This window comes from Anolis sagrei, chromosome 4 (assembly GCF_037176765.1).
Source record: "Anolis sagrei isolate rAnoSag1 chromosome 4, rAnoSag1.mat, whole genome shotgun sequence".
NCBI classification, from domain to species: Eukaryota; Metazoa; Chordata; class Lepidosauria; order Squamata; family Dactyloidae; genus Anolis; species Anolis sagrei.
Window position 1 is genome coordinate 76,020,926 of NC_090024.1, and position 27,203 is coordinate 76,048,128.

Genomic DNA, 27,203 nt, shown 5'->3' on the forward strand with positions numbered 1-27,203 from the left:
AAAAGGTGGATCTACTTGAATGATTAGAACTTATCTATCCCAGTTCTTCATTTGTGTGTGGAGCTGTGCTTGTTGGAGTTAGCATTTGTGTGATTGGGGATCTAGATACAGGTATCAACTATGTTTATGTTCAAAAACTTAAAATTAGCACTGGAACATGGTACCCTACAAAGCCGCTCTTTCTGTCAGACAGGAGGTGCAGTTTTCCAGATTGCAAACTGCAAGATATCCCTGCTGCAGCTCCAACAGGAATTGTTTTCCATTCATGTTCCTTCACTTTGAAAGACCTTCAGAAAACCAAGAAGATAGGAAGAACTTGGGAGAAGAGGACCACCATAACAATTTAGCTAACCTCTTGTAGCAGAAATGTAAACTGTGAGGTGAAACTGTTAAATAGTAATATATTTCAAACTCTGGAGAACTAGGTTAAAAATTAAAAACTGACATACAGATGATCCCTTTGTTAAGTATAGTTTTACTGTGTACTCTGAACTTTAAAATATAATTTTGCTCTCTGACATATTAATATTTAATTGCATTTACATGATTTTTTTTTCTAGTAAAGGTAAAGGTTTTCCCCTGACATTAAATCCAGTCGTGTCTGATTCTGGGGGTTGGTGCTCATCTCCATTTCTAAGCCGAAGAGCCAGCGTTGTCTGTAGACACCTCCAAGGTCATGTGGCCAGCATGACTGCATGGAGCATTGTTGCCTTCCCACTGGAGCAGTACCTATTGATTTACTCACATTTGCATGTTTTCAAACTGCTAGGCTGGTAGAAGCTGGGCATAACAGTGGGAGCTCATGCCACTCCCCAGATTTGAACCTGCAACCTTTTGGTCTGCAAGTTGAGCAGCTCAGCACTTTAACCCACTGCTTCATTCTTTAAATTTGTTAGTGAAACACAATAATACAGGGGAAAAAACCCACACCAAATGTATGGGGTTACACAGTTTAAAAGTTCCAATGTCTGCAAGTGTTAAAACATACACACTGTTAGAAGACAGTGTTTTCTGCTCTGGAAAGTTGTAGAATTTCAGCAGTGAATACTATTATCCCAGATATTGTTGTTGTTTTGGGGGATATTGAAAAGGGAGGCAACAACTAGTCCTAAATAAATAAAACTGCTTTACTGAAATTGGAAGAAGTTCAAATTATTTGAATCACATTTGTGCATTTGCTTTGGTTTTTTTTTAAAAAAACCAAACAAACAGGTGAGCATTGTCAGTACCTGGTTCCTAAAGCTGAATGAAAGGCACTACAATAGGGAATTGTGGGCTCCCCACTACCGCCAAACTCTTAATCCTTGCTGTTACCACCATTACATGGTGTGACCAGCTCACGCCCATTTGTCACCCATCATCTTGATTGAAATGGGACTACTGTGTTAATAATGAGAATGTGAATAATAAAGAAGTAATCTTAGACCATGCACTCTTAGAATTTCACCAATGTGCATCTAATTTGCTTCCTAATTTTATAGTATCTCCAGTAACTAACATCTGCTTTAAAATTTAACCTTGAAGCCAAGTGAAACCACTCATTCTCTCTTAAAACCTATGCCAATGGTATGAGTGACAGCTAGAACACTGCCAAATATATATTTTTTCCAGATAACAATACCTTTTTTTTCTTTTTCAGTTCAATTGCATTCCTTCTGGCAGTGTCCCTTCTTATTAAGTGGTGGAGGTCTATTTCTTCCATTTGATATTCTGATCTTGTGCCAGTGTTGCACCACTTACTAATTCTCTATCTGTGCCACCTCAAGGATGGTTTCAGGATTTAAAATTGTTATAGAAGAAGGCAAAGACAATTGACCCAAGACAGGGAAAGGTTTATACTTTATTGTACTAAAATCAACCTACTAGAGAAGGGAAAGCCAAATAAAGTTGGCCAAAGCAATCAAGTCTATCAACAAAATAAGGAGCTGCCAATATGAAAGTTGTTACTGGGCTGTAATCCACAAACTACTTAAAGATGGATCTTGTGGACTTTCCCTCCACCCTGATATCTAAGCAACCTCAGCCATATTTACTTTTCTATGTATGATTCCAGCTGTACCACAGTGCTGAGAACGAGTAGAAGACATCCTATTGAAGGTTAAGGATCCCTTATCTGGAATTCCAAAATCCACACTACTCCAGGTGGCTAAGATAGTGATACCTTTGTTCTGATAGTTCAATGTGAACATAAAATTATTTAAAATGTTAATAATAATAATAATAATAATAATAATAATAATAATAATAAATGAATTTATATCCCGTCCTCTCTCCACAAGGACTCAGGGCAGCTCACAACAGAATCAAGTCACAATTCATACATAAGCAGTCACAATGCATACATAAGCAAAATGTTATGCATAAAAATACTTCCAGGCTATATGTATAAGGTGTATATGAACCATAAATGAATGTCATATGTAGACTTGGGTCTCATCTCCAGAATATCTCATCATGTGTTTGCAAGTATTCCAAAATCCAGAACAAAATTGAACTCTGTAATATTTTAGGTCCCATGTATTGCAGGTAAGAGAAACAACCAATACAGGCAGTCCCTGAGTTACAAACATCTGCCTCACGAATGAGTCATACTTAAGAACGGGGGTGAGACAACAGGAAGTGAGAGAAATCTGTTCCTCAGAAGGGAAATTCACTCTTGGAAGAGTTATAATGGGGAAACTATATAGTTGGAGTTACACTTAAAAATGTACCTGTTCCAACTTACATACAAATTCAACTGAAGAATAAACATACAGGACCTATCTTGTTCGTAATTTGGGGACTACCTGTATAAATGAAATAATCACCCTTTTCCATATGTTTAAGGATAAACCTGAGCATGTGAAGAAGGGTTAGCCTTTATACTGGGTACAGTTGAAAAATCCCTCAAGCCTGCTTCAGTTTCAGTGTTTTGTACTACAAATAATCTAATTTATTGCAGAGATTGCCATGAGTTTCAGTTTTAATGTGATAATCAGCCTAAAGTCATAAGTTACTTGAACCTTGATGGGATGTATTTAACCCAGGAAGTCACATTCAATGTATTCTCAAGTCTTTATATAGAACATCCTTTGCGATGTAAAACAAAATCGAGAGCCTTTAGCATGCGTGGGTGCTCAACCTCAGTCCTGGATCTCATCTATGCCGTTGAGCCTGACCTTTTAGTTTTTAGATATGATCTTCTGATTTATATGATTGATACACTGCAGAATGAAGTATTGGTGCTAAGCATGCTTCTGAAAACAGTGAGCAGTGTGCCTTGCCATCTACTTCCTGTTCTGTGTCTATAATTATCTCTTGACTATTTGCTGTGATAGTTTTCTAATGATGACATTTGAAAGCCACACTGCTTTTCTTTCTTTCTTTTGCATTCTCTCTCCACCCACTGTTAGCTCACTTTCTAAACTCAAATATGTCACTCTAACTAGGGGAAAGTAGCAAAGCCAAGACTTGGTGTCTTAGGCTGTGGCTTTCTTTATTGGGACACACATCTCCCATTATACTGCTGGCCTCCTGATGTGGTTTAGCTTTCAATTTTCACACTAAGCTGAATGAAGTCTTTAAGCCTGCTGCGTCAATGAAATAAGTTGTCAAATAGCATATGAAGGGAAAGTGACTTGAGTGTTTCTAAAGTAATAAAAGGCACAAAGACACAGAAAGCTTTTTTAAAACAAATAGAAGAGCAGGGATGAGCAAACTGTGCAACTCTCAAGAACTTTTATACTTAAAATTTGAATCTTGTGTCATCCTAAATTGTACAAACCTTGAAACATGCCATTGAGGCAAAAAAAAAAAAAAGTCAGCTGTGTATCTTTACCTTGGGATTAATCACGTTTATCAAATTATTCTGGGATCATTCACCAGTTTATCTTCTAATGTGATGATTGCAGTGGTGATAAATAGGCACGTCTTATTACCGTAAATAGATATTAGGGTAGTGTACAGAAAAGGCTAAAGTGACCGTATGACACAACATTAGACAGGCATAAAAATATGACACCATTTGCAAAAACCAAAACAAATTTTCAAAGACATCATTAAACTCAACACACTGGAAGATTGTGACTTTATAAACGAAATAGGCCTTCCACATTTTCTGGGCTAACTTTTGCAAATTTGATTATTCACAGATTTGATTAATAAGAATCCCTAGAAGCGGTTCCAAACCCCCTTTTTTTGACCAGGGACCACTTGACCAGGGATCACTTTGACCAGGGACCAATCTCCAACATTAGTACCAAAAGGGTTACGAATCAGTTTTTGGTCAACTTTACATTTGGTTTGGTTATTTGGGGGTGCTGATTCAGAACATTGCATGAATAGACCACATCAGCTTGAGTTTCTGATACACATCAGCTTGAGTTTCTGACATGCCATCTAGTAGTCACCATCTGCCCACCCACAGAAAACCATCGTTAATAATCTAGAGCTGTGGTGGTAGTAGTAATTTTTTGTGGGTATTCAGCCTTTTTGCTCTTGTTGCCATGTGGTTTCGATGCAACGGTGTCGTAATTGTGAGGCTGCAGACCATATTTTTATTGTTCCTGTGGTTCTGTGAAAAGTGATGGAGATGATGGAGTAGCACACTATTGTTGCCTCCTGTGCTTTATCAAGTCATTCAGTCCTATTTCCATTGCATGCCATCCTTTTCAAATCAGAAAAACGGCAATAACCATGGGATAGCAAAATAGGATACATTACCAAAATAGTGAAGAACTGAAAGAAGTAATATTTTGTATTTTGGGTGGAAGGAGGCTGGAAGAAGAAGGAAGCAATAAATTGTTTCTCGTGTCCTGAAATCTTCCTCCAGAAGAAAATGAAATTTGGACTCAAGTTATGAAATAAAATGAATCCTTCTTCTTCTAAGACCTATTAACATCAACATTTTAATGTATATTTTGGCTTCATTGGCTATATATAAGCAAGTCAGATGCTCCAGGGATTTCCTTTGAAAGAGCCTCAGTATCCATGGATCCGAAGCATCCAGTCTCCTTTGGTATATGAAATTTGTTGAAAAACCATAACTTGAGAAGCATCACGTAATGGAATTATATGAAAAAAACAGTAATTGTAAAACCCTTGGTAATCTAAATTACTTAAGAATAACATTATAATTTCTAAAGTTTGTTAAAAAAGATAGTGCAGACAACATATAGCACTTTATCCAAATAATAGCCATAGAAGTATGTGCTTTGGAATAAATACATTCTTATTATTAATTATAATGGCAATATCTACAAGCAGAAAAAGATCTGTTATCACACTTACCTCTGCCCTTATTCATTTGCTCAGAGCTTGGCAAGTTACGTTTTTGGATTACAACTCTCACAATTCCCTAGCAAATGTGGAAGACCACTGAAGTAGTTTTCAAAAAACAATAAATTTCCAAACTCTGGATTTATTGCAGGTTACATAGCTGATGGACTCAGCTGTTGTCTATAAAAGTGGTTGCTTCAATAGGACACAGGATTTATAGTTGTCTTCTCAATGCGATCACCCAATTAATAATACGATTGGCAACTCTATGGATTGCAAATTTGCTTCCTGAAGCGCATGCCTTATTTCTTATTCATCCTAACAGCCACAAGCCCAAATAGATACATTGTAAAACTGTGAAATGGGGAGAACATGGCAGCGCTAGCTAGCTTTAGGAAAGTTAAAGAAAAAGGAAATACCACACTTGTGCTCCTGCTGTAAAAATGATTCATAATTTTTCATCAGGATTTGCTGTACTAATATTTTACCTGTTCAGAGCCTTTCATTTCTGTGTACATAACTGAAATTACTCTCTCTTCTCCTGTAAAAGTCATACAGAGGCTCATTGTCTTTATCCAGCCAGTCTTGGTTTGATGTCATCATGCAGACTCCTCTTAATAAGAACCAAAGACACCACTGATTTATAGTTAGTACTGCTCCAAACATGCGGTTCTAATGCAAAATTGGCTGACAGCATGACACATTTGTCAGTCTAAGAGCAATTTTGTTAGCTTGCATTAAATATGAGTCCAATTAATTTGAAGTGTCAAGAATTATTGTTTGTTAACAGCACCAAGAACACTGTATTAAAACCTACTGCATTTTCAGTATGCTGCAGGGATGGCCAAAGTTGTGAAGGAAAACTTCCTCCCATCCTGCCTAAGGCACCTCTGATTTAAAATTCAAACTGAACAAGTGAATTCTGAACAAAATTCCAGCAATGGCATTGTTGTAGCTGGCATTTTTAACTTTTTCCCATGTAGAAAAGGCGTTGAATGTTCAAAGTCTGCTTTTGTCAAGTAGGCTAGACTGAGGGCCTATTTACATGGACCATAGTACAAATGACACCATTTGCAGCAAACACCAACAAAGATGGAGGGAGGGAAGGCAGAATCTGCCTTAGGCAGACCACACACAAGATGGAGGACAAAGGACAAACAACAAGGGTTGGGAATCAGAGCACACACCCTCACACACACAAGTGTATTTTTATATTTTGCCTTTGCTGCCTCCTATTATTTATTAAGGCTTATATTGCTGCCACCAATTTATTATTTTAATAGGCCACCTCCTTCACTGGAATGTTTTAAAAGCCACACAAAGACTTCAGTTGGAATAAAACAGAAAAATGTTGTTTATTGTGTACTGTCAATATGCTTAATGGTTTGAAATAACTTGTCAGGCTTTACTTCTTACAGAGGATGGTACTTGAGTTTCTTAAAACAAAGTTCCACACACACACACATCCAAACAGGATCTTTTAAACCTTTGAAATATCCCTTCCCCAACAGCACTCTAATCACTATAGAGGCCTATTAACTATTATCCTCAAAGAGGTATCTTTCATAAAGCAAACAGTTCCCAAATCTCTTCCTTCCTTCCCACTTCAAACCCCTGACTATCTTCTTTCCCACCAAACTCCTAACTGAACTAAAGTGGCTGCCTCAGTGTCTTTTCTCCCCTTCTGGCTTCACCCATTGTCAGTTACTGAGCTTTTCCCTCCAGTTACTGAGCTTTTCCCTCCTGCCTGTTTGCTCCACCCATCTTTCTCCTTAGCGTTTTCAAGCTGGGCCTGATTTCTGCCTTTTTACTCCATCCCTTTAAGGTAGGCAAATCCGTTACAGACCACATACCTGGAGATGGGTGAGAGTTGTTCTGTGGTGTCCACATGACAAACGGGGGCCTTCTTGGCCCCAATGTGTGGTAAAGCCACTTGACACTGTTTTGGCCCACATTATTCCAGTGAACTTCCATGGAATATTATGAGAATTTGCTGGAGCCCAGTTCTGAGTCGGGCAGACTTGTCTCCATCCTGTTGCAGAAGGATGGAGGCAGGCAGTGTAGCCGCACCTGGAGCTAATCGGGAGTACTACCACTTCACATTATGTAGTCCATATAGAATCAAAATGTAATCTTAATTACTTTTTAAAGACTCCTCTAGTGAAAAAAAATTTCACTCCTAAATCAGGCAGGCATGACTTAAATCCAGTTGCCAGTTTGAACTAGAGCAGCCCATTTATTCAATTGGCTGTGCTTACTACAGGCAGAGTATCCCTTATTAAGAATCTCAGAATCATCGACATGTGTGGCTAAGTTAGTGGCAACTTCACCTTTTTATAGTTCAATGTAGACAAATTTGGTTTTGTGCACAAAATTATTGAAAATGTTGTATAAAATTGCCTTCTGGATGTGGGAATAAGGTATATATGAAATATGAATTACTTTTTGTTTAGAGTTGGGTCACATCCCACTATATACACATATGCAAATTCAGGTATTCCAGAATTCAAAATCCAGTATAAAGTGTTCCCTCACTTATTGTGGGTGTTACGTTCCAGGACCACCCATTACAAGTGAAAATCCTTGAAGAAGGAATGCATATATATATATATATATATATATATATATATATATATATATTCTCAAGCTTGATGCCTCTCCCACCTTTCTTTCCCTGCATGCTGGTTCCCCTTCCTCCCAGCCCCTGCACACTCTCTCCTTCACTTGCGACCTTCCTCTTCCAAGCCAGGCTCCGCCAGAGGTGAGACAGGGGCAGGGCACAGGGGCAGCAGCATCAGAGGTGTCACCAAGACAGGGCCATGGCTGCCTCGCCCTACTCCTCGCTCAGTCCCAGTGCTGCTATGGCAGTAGCAGCAGCCACAGCAGCAGGGAAGCCTGCTTGACCTGAACATGGAACCCAGGGCCTGGGGGGACGCATGGGAGCCTGACAGGAAAGCCTCCTCCTCCTCCTTCTCCTCCTCCTCTTCTCTGAAGTGCCATAGGGAAATGTGGAATGAGCAAGGCCTCATCGGGGGGGGGGGGGGGAGGAGAAGGAGGAGGCAGCATCTACGCAAGAGAAACAGTGGGTATACAGTGTTCCTTTACTACTTGTATATTTTAAATTCTTTTCTTTTCTTTGAAAAATCGTGAAACAGCGAGTCCGCGGAAAGTGAACTGCGAAGTAGTGAGGAAACACTGTACTCTTTGCCTCAATCTGTACTTTGAAAAACAATGTGTTGGAAGAGTTGTTAAATGCCAAACCCCTCTTTGAAAGTGCCTTTGAAAGTGTCCAGTTCAAATCCAACATGTTGTGTGACCATAATTTTCCACATAGGAGAAAATATGTTGTTTTTTCTGTTTAAAAGTTAGGGACTACTTCTAATTGTGCATTATGTTGAAGTCAGCATATGAAAATTTCATATACTGATCTGTGTCTTCTGCTGTCCTATTTTTTGCAAATGCATTTCCTCTTTTTGGTGTTGCCTAAATCTCCCCACCTCCCAATTCATAAGCTCTCTTTGTATCACCAAAGTAGGCCAAATGTCTATGAAACGCAATATAATAGGGACTTTGTTTATAGAATTAGGCAGAAGATACATCTGTAGAAAGCAGTAAACTGTTTTGCGAATATGATGTTGTCTTTCTTAAATGGAAGAAGTGTTTAACAACCTGTGTTCAATTTCATTAAAATACACCAAAGAACTGAGAATTATGCTAATTTCTCCTCAGCTGTACATGTATCACTTGAATGATATAGTGCAGCCAAAACTATTATTGGTCACATTTTGAAGCAGCATTGCAGTACATAAAATCATTCTTCGTATGACTTCATTAGGGGTGGGCAAGTTGTGAAATGCAACTCCCATCTTCCCCCAACATTGTCTCCGGTGATGCTGGTTGCAGTCCAGCAACTTCTGGAGATCCACACCTTTCTCATGCTTTGGTGTAGGCCATGGCTAAACATCAGGCTAAACATTGAAGCCACTTTTCTAGAAGACTTCACTTGACTTTGTGGACAAGCAACTTTCAGTATAACTTCCCGGGTCACCATTTACCCAAAGATTTCAAGATTAACTGACCAGCTCCATACTTTTGATTTTATTCACTTAAGCAGATAAAGCGTTAGTTATATTTCTTCATGACTATAGCAGCAAGCTTCTGAGCATATCATTGAAGTCAGATTTATAAGACCCAGTGGTTATTTATTTCAAAATTTGCATATATGTCTTCATGTAAATATGCCTATAGAATGTGTATTCATTGAGGAGTGAAGTATGTTCTAGTAAGAGTGAACTAGGTATTGGGTTGTTGTAAGTTTTTTGGGCCATATGACCATGTTCTAGAAGCATTCTCTCCTGATGTCAGGAGAGAATGCTTCTAGAACATGGCCATATAGCCCGAAAAACCTACAACAACCTAGTGATTTTAGCCATGAAAGCCTTTGACAATACATTGAATTAAGTGTGTTTTCTCAGATATAAATCCCATTATTATTAATGTGGTTTGTTCACAGCTGCCTTTATATGCAAGGACTAATTTGATGTAATTATTTAAAATTGTTGCTGTTCTTTTGTACCTTCACATGATTCCTGGCTTTGTTTTGTTCAGAGGGAGGCTTCTTTGAGTCCTATTCCAATACTCCAAGTACTCCACTACATCGACTTTCTATTTAGCTAATAATTTTTGAGTAAAGTTGCTTATTATAATGTTAGACTAGATATACTACTTGTCCTCAATTGAAATAGCAATGATTAAGAAAACCAAAAAAATTACATAGTTCTTCTATAGTGTGGAAAGAATTGCACTCTGAAATACTGTTACTCAACAAATCCGAAAACTTCCTCCATAATTTATAAAGCTAGCCTTCCCTTTCTGTCACTTTTACAGACTGCGATCTCTACCCTGATTAACAGTTAGTGTTGTAAAGAAATACATTATGTAGGAAAAAAGAGCAGGTGTGGATGGTAGCCAGTTTTTCCATAAATGTTTCTGGTTTTCTTTATAAAGTAAATGGTAAATTGGATATTGCTTGATAAAATTCCTCTTTACTTTTGTGTAGGCTACAGAAATGAGGTGCAGACACTGTTCCACTGTATTTTCTATGGCTCTTTTTAAAGAAAGGAGAAGAAATGATAGATTTCAGATTACTTGAGAAAGGGCCTTATGATGAAATGCCATCATTTCACAAGCTCAGTGCTCTCCCTAAAGTTTTGTTTTGGTGAACTCTGAAAGCCCTTTTCCTGAATCCTTGTGCTTGAATTTATCCATTGTGCAGACATCTATCAAACGGGCCATCAGTAGCACTAGACATGCAGTAGTACATCCAAGTTCAAAATTTTTCCTTTGATTACTACAAATCCATAGAGCCCTTGGGTCCAGGGCTTCTACTGCAGTGCAGCTATTTGCAAATAGATTTTTATAGCACATTAGTGCGAGAAGAGAGTCCAAAGAAAATAGTCTTTTTCAATATTAGAACCAGCTGTGACTTTCTTGTGTGGATGACTCATTCATATTTTTTATGGGGTGGGAGAACCAGGCAAAGGACACACAGAGTCTTATTCAAGACGTTGTTTGTTTTTGCAAAGGGTATCCTAGCCACAAGCCAACCTGATCATACCAATGTGCAACTCCGTGTTTATTCAAAGCACTTTTTTTTCATTCTTTCAACAGTTCCAATTATAAAAGCAGAACCCACTGATGACTATGAGCTAGCTCAAATCTGTGGACCAAGGAACCAAGGATTAAGCCCTCTCTCCAAACCGTATTACAGCCAGCAGATCATGATGCCTCCTGATCCTGGCTCGTGCCTTGTGGCTGGCTTCACTTCCTGTCAGCAGAGAAACACTGTGATGTCATCGTCTCCCAGCTCAAGCCCTAAGCTGCACGATCTTTCCTCTCCTGCTTACAAGTGCATCACCAACCCAGGCCACAACCACCTAGGACTTCAGCAGAGCGTTGGAGGTGTCCCCACCATTCAGGAAGTGCCAAGGTCTATAGTTGTGCACCCAAGCTCTCCAGATCAGTCATCTCACATCATGCTGCAGCCGCAGGTGAGTCAACATCTGAGCAGTAGCTGTTCCCTTGGTTACCAACAAACACTCTATCCCAACAGTCCCTCTTCTCCAGTTCCATCTGTAACCCAAGAGTCAACCTATTTGCAGTCCTGCAGTCCAACTCACTCATCCATAATGGGTCAGCAGCAACTGCCGAATGTGCAAAGAATTGAATCTCCAGCAGATCAGCCACTGTCGTTGCCTGAGTTGCATGAGGACAATAATCATAATTTGGCCCCTATTCCTGTAACGGTCAAGCGAGAACCTGAGGAATTGGACCAGTTATACCTGGATGATGGTAAGTTTTCTGCAGATGTAGAGGTTGTGTTCAGCCATTTGATGTGCCATTGAGTTTTTTAACCTCCTTAAGCATTCCAGTGGCAAAACCCCTGCCAATTAACATCCTTGTGAAATGGTGCAGAATTCTGCTCGAGTGACATTTGTATGGATGAGACAGATTTCTACATGGTTATCAGCAATAACTAAAGTGTATATTCTAAATGAAATATTTGCATGTCCAGTCGCTACACTGTAGTAATCTTAACCAAATGGTCTTGGCTTCTGCCTATGCCAGTAACTCTTAGAATGGTACTAATTTGGAATTGACCCCGTGCCTTCATTTGTTGCAATAGAATATACATACAAGTCTGCTAATGAATCAAGTGGCTAGACTGCTTTGCTTCAAAGAAAGTCCAGAGTAGAAGAACTCATACTGTGACATTTCACATTTTTTGGCACTTGGAGTTCAGGCTCGCTGCCCACACGCAACCCCCTAAACACACAGAAAACCCAAAACCCCTTATTGCAGATTTGTAGCTGGCTTTTTCATTAAAAAGTTAAGATATGTATATTTACATCTTTGTTCTCCATTCACCACTGGGAAGTTAAACCTCTATAGTGAACTTGTCAAACTCCCTAAGATTGGTTTAGTGTAATAAAGAGTGAAATCTGGAATTTTATTGTATTACCTCACTGAATTATGATATGGCACTGGTAGTTCTTATGAACTTTTGCCTCTTGCAGTTAATAGGGGTCTTTCAATAAGAATGCACGCCATAATTTAATACACTGCAATACCTTTGAACAGCTCTTGTTTTCAAACTAATTGTTTCAGTGAAACTGTACATAAGATTGACTTAAAGGGAAACAAGTTGCAAATGGCGATTTATTGTAACTTTCCTTAGCCTGGTTGAAGTACTCTTCCAATTTAAAGAGCATGCCCCCCAACTGAAGTCTCATTTTATAGCTTGACTCGCAATATTACTGTTCTCTGGCTACAGAATTTTTACAATACCCTATTCAGATAAATTACAAATCTGAAAATGATCCCAAATAAATTCAGTTGATAAAAATGTTACATAACTAATACCAGACTTCTCTTTTATTTGTATTAATATGGTGCTCATGTAGACACCGTTAAATTAAAAATTAATACATTCATGCAATTAAATTGACCAAAAAAGAAAAACCCAAGAAAGCCCTTGATACTTCTAGGTCATGAGTGTCAATGTTTTTATGCCAAAAATATTACAAGTTACCAATTTAATGTATTCATTCCACACAAAATGATAGTTTTCTTTCTTCATTTTGTTCTTAAACATCACAATTTGGAGGTTGGAAGCAGGAAAAGAGCTAAGGCTGGAAATATTTAATAATTGTTCACAAAATTGCCGCAAAATGTACTACCACTCCATATAAAAACCTGTACCCACCTATGTGCAAACCAACATAATACATCATTTCTCTTTTCCGAAGCATTTCTAAAAAGAATCCTAGACCTGCAGAGGCTTTCCCAATAGAATATGAACTATGTATTATGCGGAAGCTTTTGGGATACTGCCAAACATCTCCTTTTTATTCCTCTCTCTAAACATCACAGGGCATGTACCAAAACTCTTTAACATCTCTTTTTGAAAGGTAATGTCGGTCATCTCAGTATCAGAGGGAGGTCACATAATAAAAAAGCTTATTAATCTTATTAATGTTCCTTCTGTATATTTTGATTCCTACACCACAAAGACATTCAATTGTGAAGTTATTTCCTTCCATTAAAAACATCAAAAGCGTTAGTGGAGGTTATCAACAAATGTTATCTTTGTAAGTGACAAGGGAACACGTCAGCTCCAACAGGAAGAGACTCCTGGAAAATAATGGATGGGCCAACTTTTCTTCACAGGGAAGATATTATTAGCCAGTGTTTCTTTAACTATGCTGATAACAAATAATGTTTTATAAAAACAACAAAAATGACAACCATGAAAGGCATTTATGGCTATTCCTCTTCTAAAAGCTTTAATTAAATGTCCTGACCTTTGGTTTGACATCAGTTTCTACAGCCTGGACATTTATTTTCAGTTTAAGGGATGAAGCGTCTTTCAACTGCAAATAAATGCTGTTTGAGAAGATACACCAAGTACACATACGTTTAATAAATTCCGTGAAACCTATGGAGTAATTTCTAAATACGTGTGCTGAGGATCGGCACCTAAAGAGCTGAATGAAACACAAAAAATTCCTTCCTTTTCATGAGGAATAGAATATGTGGCCTGGATTGACTTTGCCTGCCTGGAAGTCATGAATACTGACACACACTCCACACATCCAGGATAAGCAAAGCAATGTCTATGTATAAAACTTCCCTGGGACATTTTACTGACAGCAGTGCCTTTCACTTATTCCCTTCACCAGCCAGAGGAATAGTTTAATCATATTTCAACACTGGTGATAGGACAGAATTCCCCACTGCTGGGAACAGCAAGTTGTACAATCAACCCCCCACATTTGTGGATCTCACTTGTGTGGATTTCATTATATGTGGATTCATTTAATATGTTCTCTCTAGGTAACTTTAGGTCCGCAAATGCAACTCTACCTTTGGTAGAAGTTGACTGGGAAGTTGCAGTAGAGGACCCAGAGATTCCTAGAGAGAACATTTCTCTAGGCATTTGTAGGTCATCCAGCACAATCCTATAGCCAATTTCCAACAGATATTGACCATAGAATTATGCTGTAGGAACTATTCTTAGTGCTCTTCCAGACAGAGTTAAATTCTGGAAGGAATGGGAATTTTTAATCCAAGTTCCACCTTGAATTTAGTTGCCATACCTCCCCCAAACCCCACACTTTCCCTGTGTGGGGGGTGCTACATGACCTCCTGGTTGATCTGGGAAGGCATGTAGCCAGCCCCCCCCCCCCCCATTTTGCCCAAAACCTTACCAGAAGAGCCTGTCTGCATGCGCAGTTACCAAATGATGCACTGAGAGGTTAGGGGAGGGGGATTTCCTCCTCTCCCCCAACTTCCTGATGTGTGATTTGGACACAACAGAAGCTGTCTTCTAGGAGCCTGAGCATGCAGCTAGGCCTCTCCGGTAGGTTTTGGGAGGAAACAGAGGACTGGGTTTGGGGGTGGGAGTGCCATCCTGTTCCTTGGTCATACAGCCATGTAAGTGGTAGTACATGCAGTTATGGGTCTGTTAGCACAAACTCTTGTGTAATCACAGGAATGAATAATTTATCTGCTACTGAAGTAAATCCACACTTCTGTTTTATTATGGTTCTTCCTGCAGTTGTTTTAATTTGAACAGGAGCTTCAGATTAAACCCTATCCTTTCAGAGGTTTGGCCAAGAGAAGATGCTTCTAGACAGGGTTTAAACCCATGACAAAGCAGGTTTAAGAAACCCGCTTTGTCATGGTTTTAAGTCCCCACAGGTGCTCAAAAAACAGAAAACTTGTAAAGTGGACAGTATATGACCTCCCTTTTTATCAGGCTGATGCTTCTTTCCTTTGTGAGGTTACATCCAGACTGAAACCAAATTCCAGCAGGGAATTCCTGAACTCCATTGATCTGAATTGGCTCAAGAATACCTAAACCTGGGTTGTTTTTAAGACTGTGGTATAAATGTCATTTCCTTGCAGTGAGATTAACTGTGTATCTGAGGTCATAGCTTTTAGGAGTGTTAGCCCATAACTCTGAAGCAATTCCATCTAATTCCACAGCCGTGTTCTGAAGGTATGAAGTGCACCTGCAGTTACCTAAATCCATAATCTTTCAGATCAGACTAAGAGTCTGTGTGTCCCTCTTGTTCCCAAAAGCCGACCCAGAGTTACCTGAAACAACTTGGGGAAGTGGAATTTAGAAACTAAGATGTTTTGTCTCATTGTGCTGTGCCTTTAGGTCTTCCCTTTCATTGGAGAAAGGGCTTGTCTCGACAGCATTATCCAGATCTTTTATATTTCTTATAGAGAGGTATATACTATGAACAAAGAGGTGCCTGGGTTTTTGAACTGTGACTGACAGCAGCTATCCAACGCACCTCATCAGCTTCTTTTCAGTGCCAGTCGGGGTTTTGCCCCTTGTAATTGTCTCTACACAGCTGTGAGTTTTATAGCACTTTGCCCATGAATGCATACATTTCAACTGCTTTCTTACAAAAATAAAATGTAAGTTGGGAGTATTAAACTCTTGTGTAAGTATGTAAAAAAAGGCAAAACCACAGGCAAAGTGTTATTGAAAGCTGCAGCCTAACCAGCCATTTAAAAGGTGTCTCTTAAAAATAACTTTTTGCAGTAAAAGCTGGGACTTATGGAGGTAATATGAGCTATTGCTAATGTCCTTCCCATGAATTGCTTACACTGTTGAACTGTTAGATGTCTGACATGTCCATATTTCTCCTATATAGCATATATTAAATTCTGTTGCCTCTATGCCATATGTTCAAGAGGAGAGAACGTGTGTATGTGTATATGTATTTCGAATTTATATATAAATTTGAAATGCACATGATTTGCTCATACAGTTTATTTGAGCAGGAACTATACCAGACAGAATTATTCTTGCGTTGAAATGTATCCCTTTTCATTCACCTCAGCTTTGTGATTAAAGGGGATTGCCTTCCAGGGCATTAAGTTTAGTCTACTGCTACTACAATTATGCCTTTTTAAAACTTCTGAGAATGCTCACTGATTTCCAGTAGTCCATATGTCATTAGAACAACAAGCAGGTACTCTACAAAGCTCAGTAATACTGTCAACACATTGGACTGGTTTTTGAATCCCCACACCTACCAAGCCACCACCTACCCTTCCTCCCTTTTGACCCAGTCTAGCAGCTCTGGAGGAAAACAAAAGGCTTTCCTCATGGAAAGATTTAGTAAGGCTGGCTGCATGCCCAGGTTAAGGATCCCTCATTAATAACAATGCTTGAAAAACTATATATTATTGTTGTGAAACGTGATTGGGCCACTGACAGTGAGAAGCTCAATTAGATGGGTAGAGGTATATGGAAAGAAAGAAGTCACGTAATTTCTTAGGGTCAAACCTTTAATGGACCTTAATGTCTATAAGTGAGTGGTGGGCCATTAAATGAAACCACACCAGGGCGGGTCGCCATATTGAAATATCTTTTTTTGCTGCAATTACCAGCTTTCTCGTGAAATCCCTTTTGCAGAAGCAGAGGTTTCACAAGATGGAACGTTTACTTCCAGTCTGTCATGTCTCTTAGACCTGGCTTGGAGGGCTTGTATCAACAGCATTTGCATGTTCATTAAATTGTATAGCTCTGTATTATTAATATTCATTTGGTATAACCACAATATGTAAGAGCCAATATTATTAGGGTTTTGAGCGTTGGGCTACAACTCTGGAGAACATGGTTCAAATCCCCAATCAGTCATGGAAAGTCAATCTCCCAGAGTGTGGGAAATGAAAATGTTATAACATTTACAGTTACTATATGTAGTCCAAAATGCCTCTCCCACAATTAAATGGAAAGGCAGCCGAGGGTGTCCTCCATGCTTCAGTTTACTTTCTCCCATAATGCTGTTTGAAATAGACAAGATATTTAAGAACTGCTCATAATTTTGCTTGGTGGATAAAGCCCTGCTGTGCATAACTTATAGTAATATTTGTTTGCTTCTGAGCCTGGGCCGTTGCCAAAAGAAATTTACATTGTGCAGAAGCAGAGCCTTCTTTCCTGAGAAAGCATTGTTCAGATGCTTGCATTCATCACTGGAATATGATATTCGTTTGAAATATTTCTGGGGAGTGTCACTGGAGAGCTGAGCAGTGTTGGCAGCGCAGTCCACAGCCACTGTGGGAGCTGCTTAAACTCCCGTTACTCTAACGACCTGGCCTGTCTTGACAAAAATGCTTCTGGAGAAATTATTTTTCTAAAAGTCGGCCACTAGCCAAGGTGGGGCCAGTGAGAGGCCTTGTCTCTTTTCATCAAGGTTTTGGCCAACCCCATCAATTGCGTAAGGCTTGCAGATGTAGCAAAGAGTTGTCGTTCTAGAAGCAAGCTCTTTTATGAAGAGTGGATCAGGATATCTTGGGCGGACGCTGGCTTTAGTGGGAGGAAATGCGAGCGCTTCTGTTTGGAAATGCATTTGAAACTTCAAGTAGTTGGTGTCCTTGGGCATGTTGAGGATGAGAGATGAGAGAGGATCAGTTCCTTCTGGATCCAGGCCAGTAATCTCCTTTGGAGTGCAGGGAAATGAGGCAAAGTATCACCAGGAAACAAGCAACCTTGTAATTATAAGTGCAGGTAATGACTAAATTCAGGAAGTTGGCCTGCAGAACAGTGTGTGGAATGTCAGAGGATGTGAGAAAGTTCAGAAGAACCCAGACAAGATAAGGCAACATGGAAGACAGAAGCAGATGGATAGCCAAGCTGAAGCTTAGAAGTTGGGAAGAACTATACACTAAAAACAGGTAGCAGGAAGTAACATTGCACAGGCAGTAAGATCTGTGACATGGCCCAACCATATTAATCCAGGAATGCAGCCATATTGTTGACCAATCCTGAATCATAGAATCATAGAGTTGGAAGAGACCTCGTTGGCCATCCAATCCAACCCCCTGCCAAAAACCAGAAAAGTCACATTCAAAGCACTCCCTGACAGATTCAAGAAAATACAGCTCTAATATGCCTGGAGCAGCCATACTCCTAGAGTGGAAATTGTCTCTATCAAGTATTTGCATGAACCAGAACATGGTGGTTTTGGAAGAAGCCGTAACGTCAGCGACTGGTAGACTTTGAGACTAAGAGAATGCAAATTATCAACACAGTGCGTATGAAGCACTCATGAATAGTGCAAGTGAGGTATTATGCAACATTTATGACATGTATTACATATATACATAATATATGTGTATGTATGTATGTATGTATGTATGTATGTGGTCATGTAAGATATTCTTAAAATCTATGTTATTTATTATGAAGCAGTAGAACAGACCTTTGATCAGTGGTAATACCCCTGTTTATTCAGAGGAAGTCTCATTAAATCCAAATTAGACAAAAATGCAGAATTCTTACTATTATAAAGCATGGTTGTTGACAGTAAAAAACCAGAATTGGTTTTTGAGAGAAAGTATGAAGTACAGATTATTTTTGGCAGACGAAGAAAAGCATAGGGGACTGTACATTTACTTGGCAACTTTGTGTTACTGTGCGTGTGTGTGTCTATTTAAAAATACAGAAAATTGGCATGGATAACAAGCTTTCTTGGTTCACATCTTGAACCAAGCACAAGCAGTTGGCTCACTGTGATTAGCACAATGCATTCCTGCCTTTCATTTCTGAGGGACTAAACCCATGTCTTCACCAAAAAAAAGAAAAAAAAAAGAAAAAAGGATTTGTACGAAATGTTTTAGTCTTCATTCCAAATCTAGAAAAATACATTGTTTGAATTTTTATTAGAAAAGTCAGCAAGAAACTTGTGCCTCAAGAAGCTTCAAATGAGAATAGAATGTCAGCAGTGCAAGTTATTAATCTAATTATACAGGGTTAGTCAAAATGCATAGGCCAATAAGCCATTCAATTGAATGGCTTATTGGCCTATGCATGTATTTTATCCTTCTTTTATTGTATGGAAGTCATTGCAGCATTGACAGGAAACCCTAGCAATACTGAATTTAGTCACTCACTTAACCTTGAACTGTGTTTGGCCTCAGCAAACTACTTCCTTAGGCCCCCCATCTACATTGACATATAATCCAGATTATCTGATTTGAACTGGATTCAGAAACTGGATTATATGGCAGTGTAAATCTAACTTTAGGGTTGCTTCACACGATGGTCTGAGACTTCTTAGCTCTCTGGTCAGCAGAACCATAACACACTACTAAATTATTTCTGATTATTGTCTTTTGGATACATAGTGATGGAGTTCTAGTAAAACTAAAGGAATAGTCTTTGAAAACTGTCTCTGTTGCAGAAGTGGGCAGGAACAGAGCTTGGAAACATTCCTTTTAAAGGACTACAACACCCAAAGCCCTCTAGAAAGCATCACCAATTGATATGACTAGTAGATTTCAGAAACTATAGTCTAGAAAGTAACTTTTCAAAGTTATGGATGGAAGATAGGTTAGGATCTGCTAGCAGTTCTCTTGGTAAATTGAGGTAGTTCACAAAAATTTCTAATTCTCAACTATTTAACAATATGTCAGCAGAAAGTCTCCTGAGATTTTTCCATGAAAGGACTCTGATCTTGATCAAAAGGTCATCTCTGCAATGTAGTTGTGAAAACAAAAAAAAATGTTCATTTGCAAAGGTCTGTGAGCTCAATTGTGAAATTAACAACAAATCCCTGTTCTAAGCATATATTCAAATGCACTCTGTTCACCATCACTGTGACTCACTCTTTTGTCCATGGCTTCGGTGAATAGACTTCTAGATTCTAGTAAAACTAAAGCAGGCCTTTCAAACCTTAAAAACTGCCATATTTGTTCAACATTATTGCTTTCAGTTCTTTACTGTCCTTCTCATGTTCATTTGACAGCATCTTTTTCAAAATTCATATCCACATTTATGTATAGCTGTGAATCTTTCTTCTTGATGGTTTGAAATAGCCTATGCAAAAATGCTAATATTTGCTAGTAAAATATATCTAGCTAGTCTTGCTGAATATTTTTGGGTCTCTGTTAAATAAATGTCCCAAGAAAGATGAGATCAGGTAAAGAAAACTGTATAACACAGTACTCCAGGAAGTTGCTCAAAAAATCTTGAATCAGCCTTGGCGATATAAGCATAAGAGGGATCATTATAACTAATAATAAGAATAAGAGCATTACAGACACAGTGAGTGTCATCATTTGCTTTGGGTAGCATTGTAAATATTAGTCATGTGCGCAGTATCAATTTGTCCCATTTCTTTTGTTATTTCGTTCCTTTTATTTCATTCGGGGGGCACAAAACGAAATAAAGTGGGAACTATTACCATTTATTTGCCTGATTTTTGAGCCACGTGGCACTCCTCATGCAGCCCACGGAGAATTGTCGTGTGCTAGTATTTCCCTCTGAACCCTGCATATTGGGCCAATCGGAGAATAAGAATGTTGTCATGTGGGCACACATTGGTCATTGTATTTATTGGAGCTACCACCACCAAAACGCTCATTGCGAGGCGTGCATCTGCTGCTGCTCCCTCCTGTGCCTGCTTGCCAATTGCCTAGCTGCTGCTCTGCTCTTCTGAGCTAGATTAAGATATATTTTTGCCTTAGCTTGCCTGCTGGCATCTTTTTGATTTCTTTCTCCTTATTATTTAAATCTTTATAATATTTTTATTTATAGGGAGTTTGGATTCATGGGTGGGGTGGGTTGTGTGTCACCACTAGCACATGGGGCTTGGGTAGGGGGAGAGCATCTTTTTGCTTGCAGTTCTGATTCTTTCTTTCCTTCTCTTTGCTTTACTTTAAAATATTTTAAAATATTTGGGTGGTTCATAGAGCCTTAGTCAGGGTTGTTTTGCAAAGCGTGTTTTAGCCAATGGCCATGCCTATGCAAAAGACACACAAACAAGAGGAAAAAGGAACAGAAAAACATTACTCTTACCAGCAGAGGCATAAACTTGCAGTGTTGCATACAAAATCAAACTGTGCAACAAACTTACATAGTCCTCCTAAGTAACACAGAATAAGGCTTCTACGTCTTCCCTCAAATGAGAGAGCGAAACATAAACCTTGAGTAAATAGCTATTTTACCATAGCAAAGAGCGCCACTGTTAGAGTATGACAGCATTCTCCTAAGAGTAGCATATTGCTTCTCCAAACTGTATTCTAAAATCCATACAGATATACCCCACCGGGTGTGGACCAATAATGCTGGCTTACCTACATTATCAGCTGTACATAATAATTAGCATCATAAGGTTTTTCTTTAACACACACTTGATCCTGCTATGACATACTGTAACAAGAGTCACCCTTATTTTGTCTCTTTCCTTCCTCTCCTATCCCTAAAAAGCCTTGTTAAACATAATCAATTATATTACTGTAATAGCAATTTAACCAAAAGGAAAAACCTCCAAACATCTTTCTTTACCTCCCCCTCTACTACATTTTCATTCATTTGACTCGCCACCACTACTTTTTCACAGAAAGAAAAAAAATCCCTAAAAATCAGGGAATGACCCAAACGTTATGAAACTTAATGGGCTAAAAGTAGTAGACGTGCCCCTCCCCCCTAGGGTGGTGATTTTCACCCCTCTAGTCCTAAAACTGAGGGAAAGGGAGCCAGGGGAAGCCCACCCATGTTGGTCAATGATCTGAAAATTTTCATTCTTTCAGACATGGAATGAAAAAATTCATTAGGAAAGGTGCCCGTTTTCAGGAGATGTGTGAAAACAAAAACGGGGAGTGGGGACTTACAAATGAAACAAACAGAAATTTATAGTTATTCTATACAACTTGAGAAGACTAGTAAATATTTTCTACCAAGGTTACAAGGAAGTTTTATATTACAACTCTAAATAACTGTGGGAGTTGTCATCCCAAAAAGGTGACTTTTCCAGGTCTGCCATTCCATAGAGGTGCTCTCCCAAAACTTTCATTAGAAAAACAAAATTTCACTGGATACTTGGGAAGCAGGAAATGAAGTTGGTACATCAGCACTGTGTTTTTCCACCAAAATAGTTAAGAGGTTGGCTTTTACTATTTCTCCAAATCTCTACAACACCAGTCTTAGAATACTTTGAATGCCAAAAGGAAAGATGTGTGTGGCTCATGGAGGGATTTCTCAAGCACATTTACAAATTTCTCTGAAAACTCTCAGGCTGCATCTTCATGTCATCCCAAATGGAAAAGAGTTCATTTGCTTGTAAGACCACCAGCTCCCACAAGTTACATCATTTGAGGTTCACGTCTGCATACTACAGTAATATAGAATTGACAGGGGGGAAGGATTGAAAAGGATTTTTAAAGCATTATGTGTAATTCAAGAAAGATTACACATGTTTTCATAACAGAAGTGAGGTTTGGGAATAACTTCAGGGAGCTCAGACTTAAGAATAACATAATACCACAAGGTTTTGCAACTGAATCTCCAAGCAAAGTCAAAGGACCAAATATGCATCATCTACAAAAGTAGATAAGTCAATGGGGATATCATGGTGTGTGTAATTGTTACCCGTGATTATTCAATAAGAAGACTGGCTACAAATCCATCCACAAAACAGATCATCATTATGAAAGAAAAAAAAAAGATCTGGGCCTTCAGTGGCTTGAATATCCTAATTGTCTAAGAATGTCACCCACAGTGTATGACTACTCAGAAGTAAGTCCCATCAACTTCAGTGGTGTTTACTCCCAGAACTTGGCAAAGTTGCTTTTTAAAATCTTAGTTCCCATAATTTCTTAATCAGAATGGCTAGGGATCACATTGGGGGGACTGGGAGATATGGCTCCATAAGGTAACCTTTATCCCTATAGATGATAGTCCAACATTGTTTTTCATATTTTCCGATTGTTGATTAGTTATTGACCATTTTAAATATCTAAAATGAAAAGAAATGTGTGAAAGAAAAGATGTTTGAAATATGTTGATAGCTATTGTGGTGTTGTGATTAAAATTACAGATTAGACCACAACTGACCCATGGACCAATAAGGGACCAAAACAGTTTCAGGGTGAGCTCCTCCCTAACACAGTCTACTGTACAAATAACCCACAGAAGAAGACCTTGGGCCAGAAGGTCAAATCCCATTTGGCTCCAATGCTCATTGGTTCAACCCGAGCCTTTCATATCTACTCAGGCTGACCTTCATATCTGCAGGTTGCTCAATACAATGATGGTCAAGAGAATGGTAGACAAAATGATCATTGATGAATCAATGAATACGTGCAAAAATCAAGGGATGTTGCAATGTTTTCTATACTGCTGTTTTGTTTTGTGCATTTACTATCCACGACATCATGATGGGGGAAAACCTGTGCTGACCCAGCTGAAACTGAAAGCAGCAAATATTAACCACCCACACAAGTTTTAAGGCTATATATAATATTAGTTTGGGGAAACACCTGTGCTAAGTAGTTTTCAGGCAGAATATTAAGCACTTCCGGACGAGAGTCGCTATGATACTTCCTTTGTAAAACTTTCAAGAAAATATTTAATGGGTAAAGAAACCATATATCCAAACCATTCACTTTAGTGGTAGTTATATATATGTGTATATATATGTATATAAGATAAAGAGCTATCAAAACATACTAGGAAAGAATTAAGAATTAGGAAATTCTTCCTTAGGTTGCTCTTTCAAACAAAGATAGATTGAAACCCCAAAATGAATCAATATAAAAAGACTCTTTCTGGAATTGAGTTTTATCAATGGGTTTTCTTTCTCCTTTATGCCTGTGTATAACTCAATTACAGAAATACAACTTGGAAGCCTTGAAATTATGGTATTCTTTTCTTTCCTTTTCTTCTTTCTTTCATTTTTAGTATTATTTATAAATCCAGTTGAGGCTAAACCTTAGCCAAATTAGAGCAGAAATATACCATCCTATTTTTACACCAAGAACAAAAATCGCAGGATTAACTGATTTCTTAATGTCACCTGTAATATTCTTACCTTTTTGTTAGCAAATGTTATACAATGTGATATGTTATGTCAGAGTTATGATACAACATTAAGAGAGAGAGAGCAAGTCTTACCACAATATTATTCTCAATGTATTTCCTGAAGCTTGGCCTAAATACCCTAAACATTAGATCACATCTGAGCTTAGAAGCTAAGCAGGATCAGCCATGGTTATAATTGAATGAGAAATCACCAATGTTCACAAGGAGCATAGATTATATTGCACAGAAAGGAACTAGTAAAATCACCTCTGACTATTCCTTACCTAAGAAAACCTTGTGGGGTAACGGTAAGTCAACAGGGAATTTGAAAGCACAGATACACTTTTCCTGGGGGAAAAAATAATACATACACACACCATTTTCTACGCCATTCTTTCTAACAGGTCTTGACTTGAGGTTGTTCAACCTTTGTGGATCCTGTTGATTGGAGTTCACTTTTATTACATCCATAGTTCTCAGTGGCAACTTCCATTCCCTGCCATGACAAAAACTACATTCATTTTCTAGTCCTTCACTTTTAAAGCCAGCACTAGATGTTTGGGAAGCCTGTTATAGGAGAATCTCAGTGAGCCTCCCTCTCCCACTTCAACTCCCATGGCTGAATCCTATGGAATCCTGGGGTATGTAGTTTCATGAGGCATTAGAGCAGACATAGGCAAACTTCGGTCCTACCAGCTGTTAGGAATTGTGGGAGCTGAAGTCCAAAACACCTGGAGAGCTGCATTAGAGCCATCTGACAGAGGATTCTAAATGCACCTCCCTTAATGCTAAATCCCAGGATTCCAAATATTGTAACTATGGCACTTAAATGTGAAATCATAGTACTATAACTGTGTCTTGTGAAAGGCCCTCAGGATTAGCCTTATTGCTGCAGTGTTTGCTGAAAGTCATAGAATCACAGAATTAGAAGAGACCTCATGGGCCATCCAGTCCAACCCCCTGCCAAGAAGCAGGAAAATTGCATTCAAAGCACCCCCGACAGATGGCCATCCAGCCTCTGTTTAAAAGCCTCCAAAGAAGGAGCCTCCACCACACTCTGGGGCAGAGAGTTCCATTGCTGAACAACTCTCACAGTCGGGAAGTTCTTCCTAATGTTCAGATGGAATCTCATTTCTTGTAGTTTGAAGCCATTCTTCCGCATCCTAGTCTCCAGGGCAGCAGAAAACAAGCTTGCTCCCTCTTCCCTATAAGTTCCTCTCACATATTTATACATGGCTATCATGTCTCCTCTCAGCCTTTTCTTCTTCAGGCTAAACATGCCCAGCTCTTTAAGCCGCTCCTCACAGGGCTTGTTCTCCAGACCTTTGATCATATCAAATATCAAATATCAAAAAAGATAAGGAAAGTGGTGATTTTGTGACAATAGAAAATGAGCCCCTTGACTATTGGAGGATTTGTCTTATCACAACAAATTGGTCATTGAATAGACAAGGTTACCCAAAACATGTAATTGATTCAAGACCATGCTCAGAAGTTCATTGCTTAAAACAATTATATATGAATGAAACTGCCCTGAAAGGCTGAAATGTATTACAAAATTTTAAAAGAAAACATGTTTACAAAACAAAAAAACCCTTTGAAAATCTGGGATTTGTAGTTTGGTGAAGTATTTGGAAACCTTTACTAAAGAGCTCTGATACTATGCACGAGCATTCTTATATTTTGCCAAAGCCCCGGATTCTATATTCTATAATTGTAAATGAGGTGTCAAACTGTTGTATGTAATGTAGAAACACCATAAGACAATGCAAGATTTTACATCACCGTTTTCCATGAATTTCAGCAAAATAAGAAGCTCAGAATGAGTTATAGCAAGTCATCCACACCAAATGCCAGCAAGCTTCATGGGAAATGCCCAAAATATGGCAAATGTATTGTTCTGAAAGTCACCTTTTCTCCACCCGCACTTTTGCTATTTATTTGTACTCTTGCAGCATTCCATAATATGTTTCTCACAGGCAAATCCTTCCTTATTGGAAACATCAAAAATATTTTCAGACAGCCTCAGTAACAGTAAGGAAAAGTCACCAAGTCTGAGTCACTTATCCTTCCTTATCAGTTATTTGGAGACATTAGCTAATCAAAGTGAGATATTCAGCACAATGGGACAAGTGCATTGTGGCTAACGTTGTTATCCTAGCCAGCATGGAAAATGACTATTCCCATGGTCATGGCAGCAGCCTTTAGCCGATGGAGTATCACTGGCAACAACAAATCTGATGCCTTATGTATGCATGCCTTATCAGTTTGCTGAATAGATCTCTTCTTCCCATTCTCCCGCTCCCCCTCTTTTTCTTTCCCACCCAATTTGTGAAAATTTGTGCTCTGCGATGTTTCTCTATCAGAGCCATGCAGCTGCTGTTGTTTTAGATATGGCAGGAAGTAGGTACCGGAAAACACTTCACACTCATGGCCCTCAGAAAAATCAAGAAATTCTTGTGATTTACTCAAGTCTCTGGCTCCAATCAAAGCCAGTGACGGGGGAAAAAAGAGGCCCTCAATCAGACAACTGTGTCTGGACTGCAAATGTCAGAACTGAGGTTTTAGCCATCACCTTCTTGCAGGGTACTCCAGAGATATTTGATACGGCTGTGTAAATCATGAAGTACTTGGCTCTGAGAAAAAAGTTCCACTTCAGTTAACATTGCAGAACTGGGACTGACACGTGTGCAAGTCAGCAGAGCAAGCAAAGACGTCTGCCTGCAGAGCTCTCGGCTAGCCGAGGAAAGCCCCCCTTTAAAAAAAGCCCCCCAGGGAACGAGAGCATCTATAAAGCCCCTTTATTTTATACTCTTGCTTTCTTGTGCCCAGCCATACACATACAAGTAGATCACCCCTTGGGATCATTCATTGCATTTCTTTGAATGTGTTTACCATTCAAAGCAAAGAGGAAGCTGGTCAGAGAAGGCTGGCAGAAAAAAGAAAACTAACTCACTAAAATCTAAAATGTAGTTTGCTATTTCCTTGACGTTAGACTAGAATGCAACATATATCTGTTTTGTTCTGGAACCCAGAGGATAACTGAAGCCCTGAAAAC

General features: G+C 38.9%; 1 protein-coding gene across 5 annotated transcripts in view; it reads left to right on the plus strand.

Annotated features, from left to right (window-relative positions):
• Positions 1-27,203, plus strand: part of NFATC1 (nuclear factor of activated T cells 1) — a 172,050-nt gene that overhangs the window by 124,095 nt on the left and 20,752 nt on the right. For 3 of the 5 annotated variants that reach the window (XM_060774945.2, XM_060774944.2, XM_060774942.2), the window contains exon 9: positions 10,927-11,607. In XM_060774945.2, the coding sequence (XP_060630928.2) occupies positions 10,927-11,607 (681 nt within the window). Of the gene's footprint in view, positions 1-10,926; positions 11,676-27,203 lie in introns of those variants that run through there. The other 2 variants (XM_067467483.1, XM_060774946.2) reach the window with 2 other exon arrangements.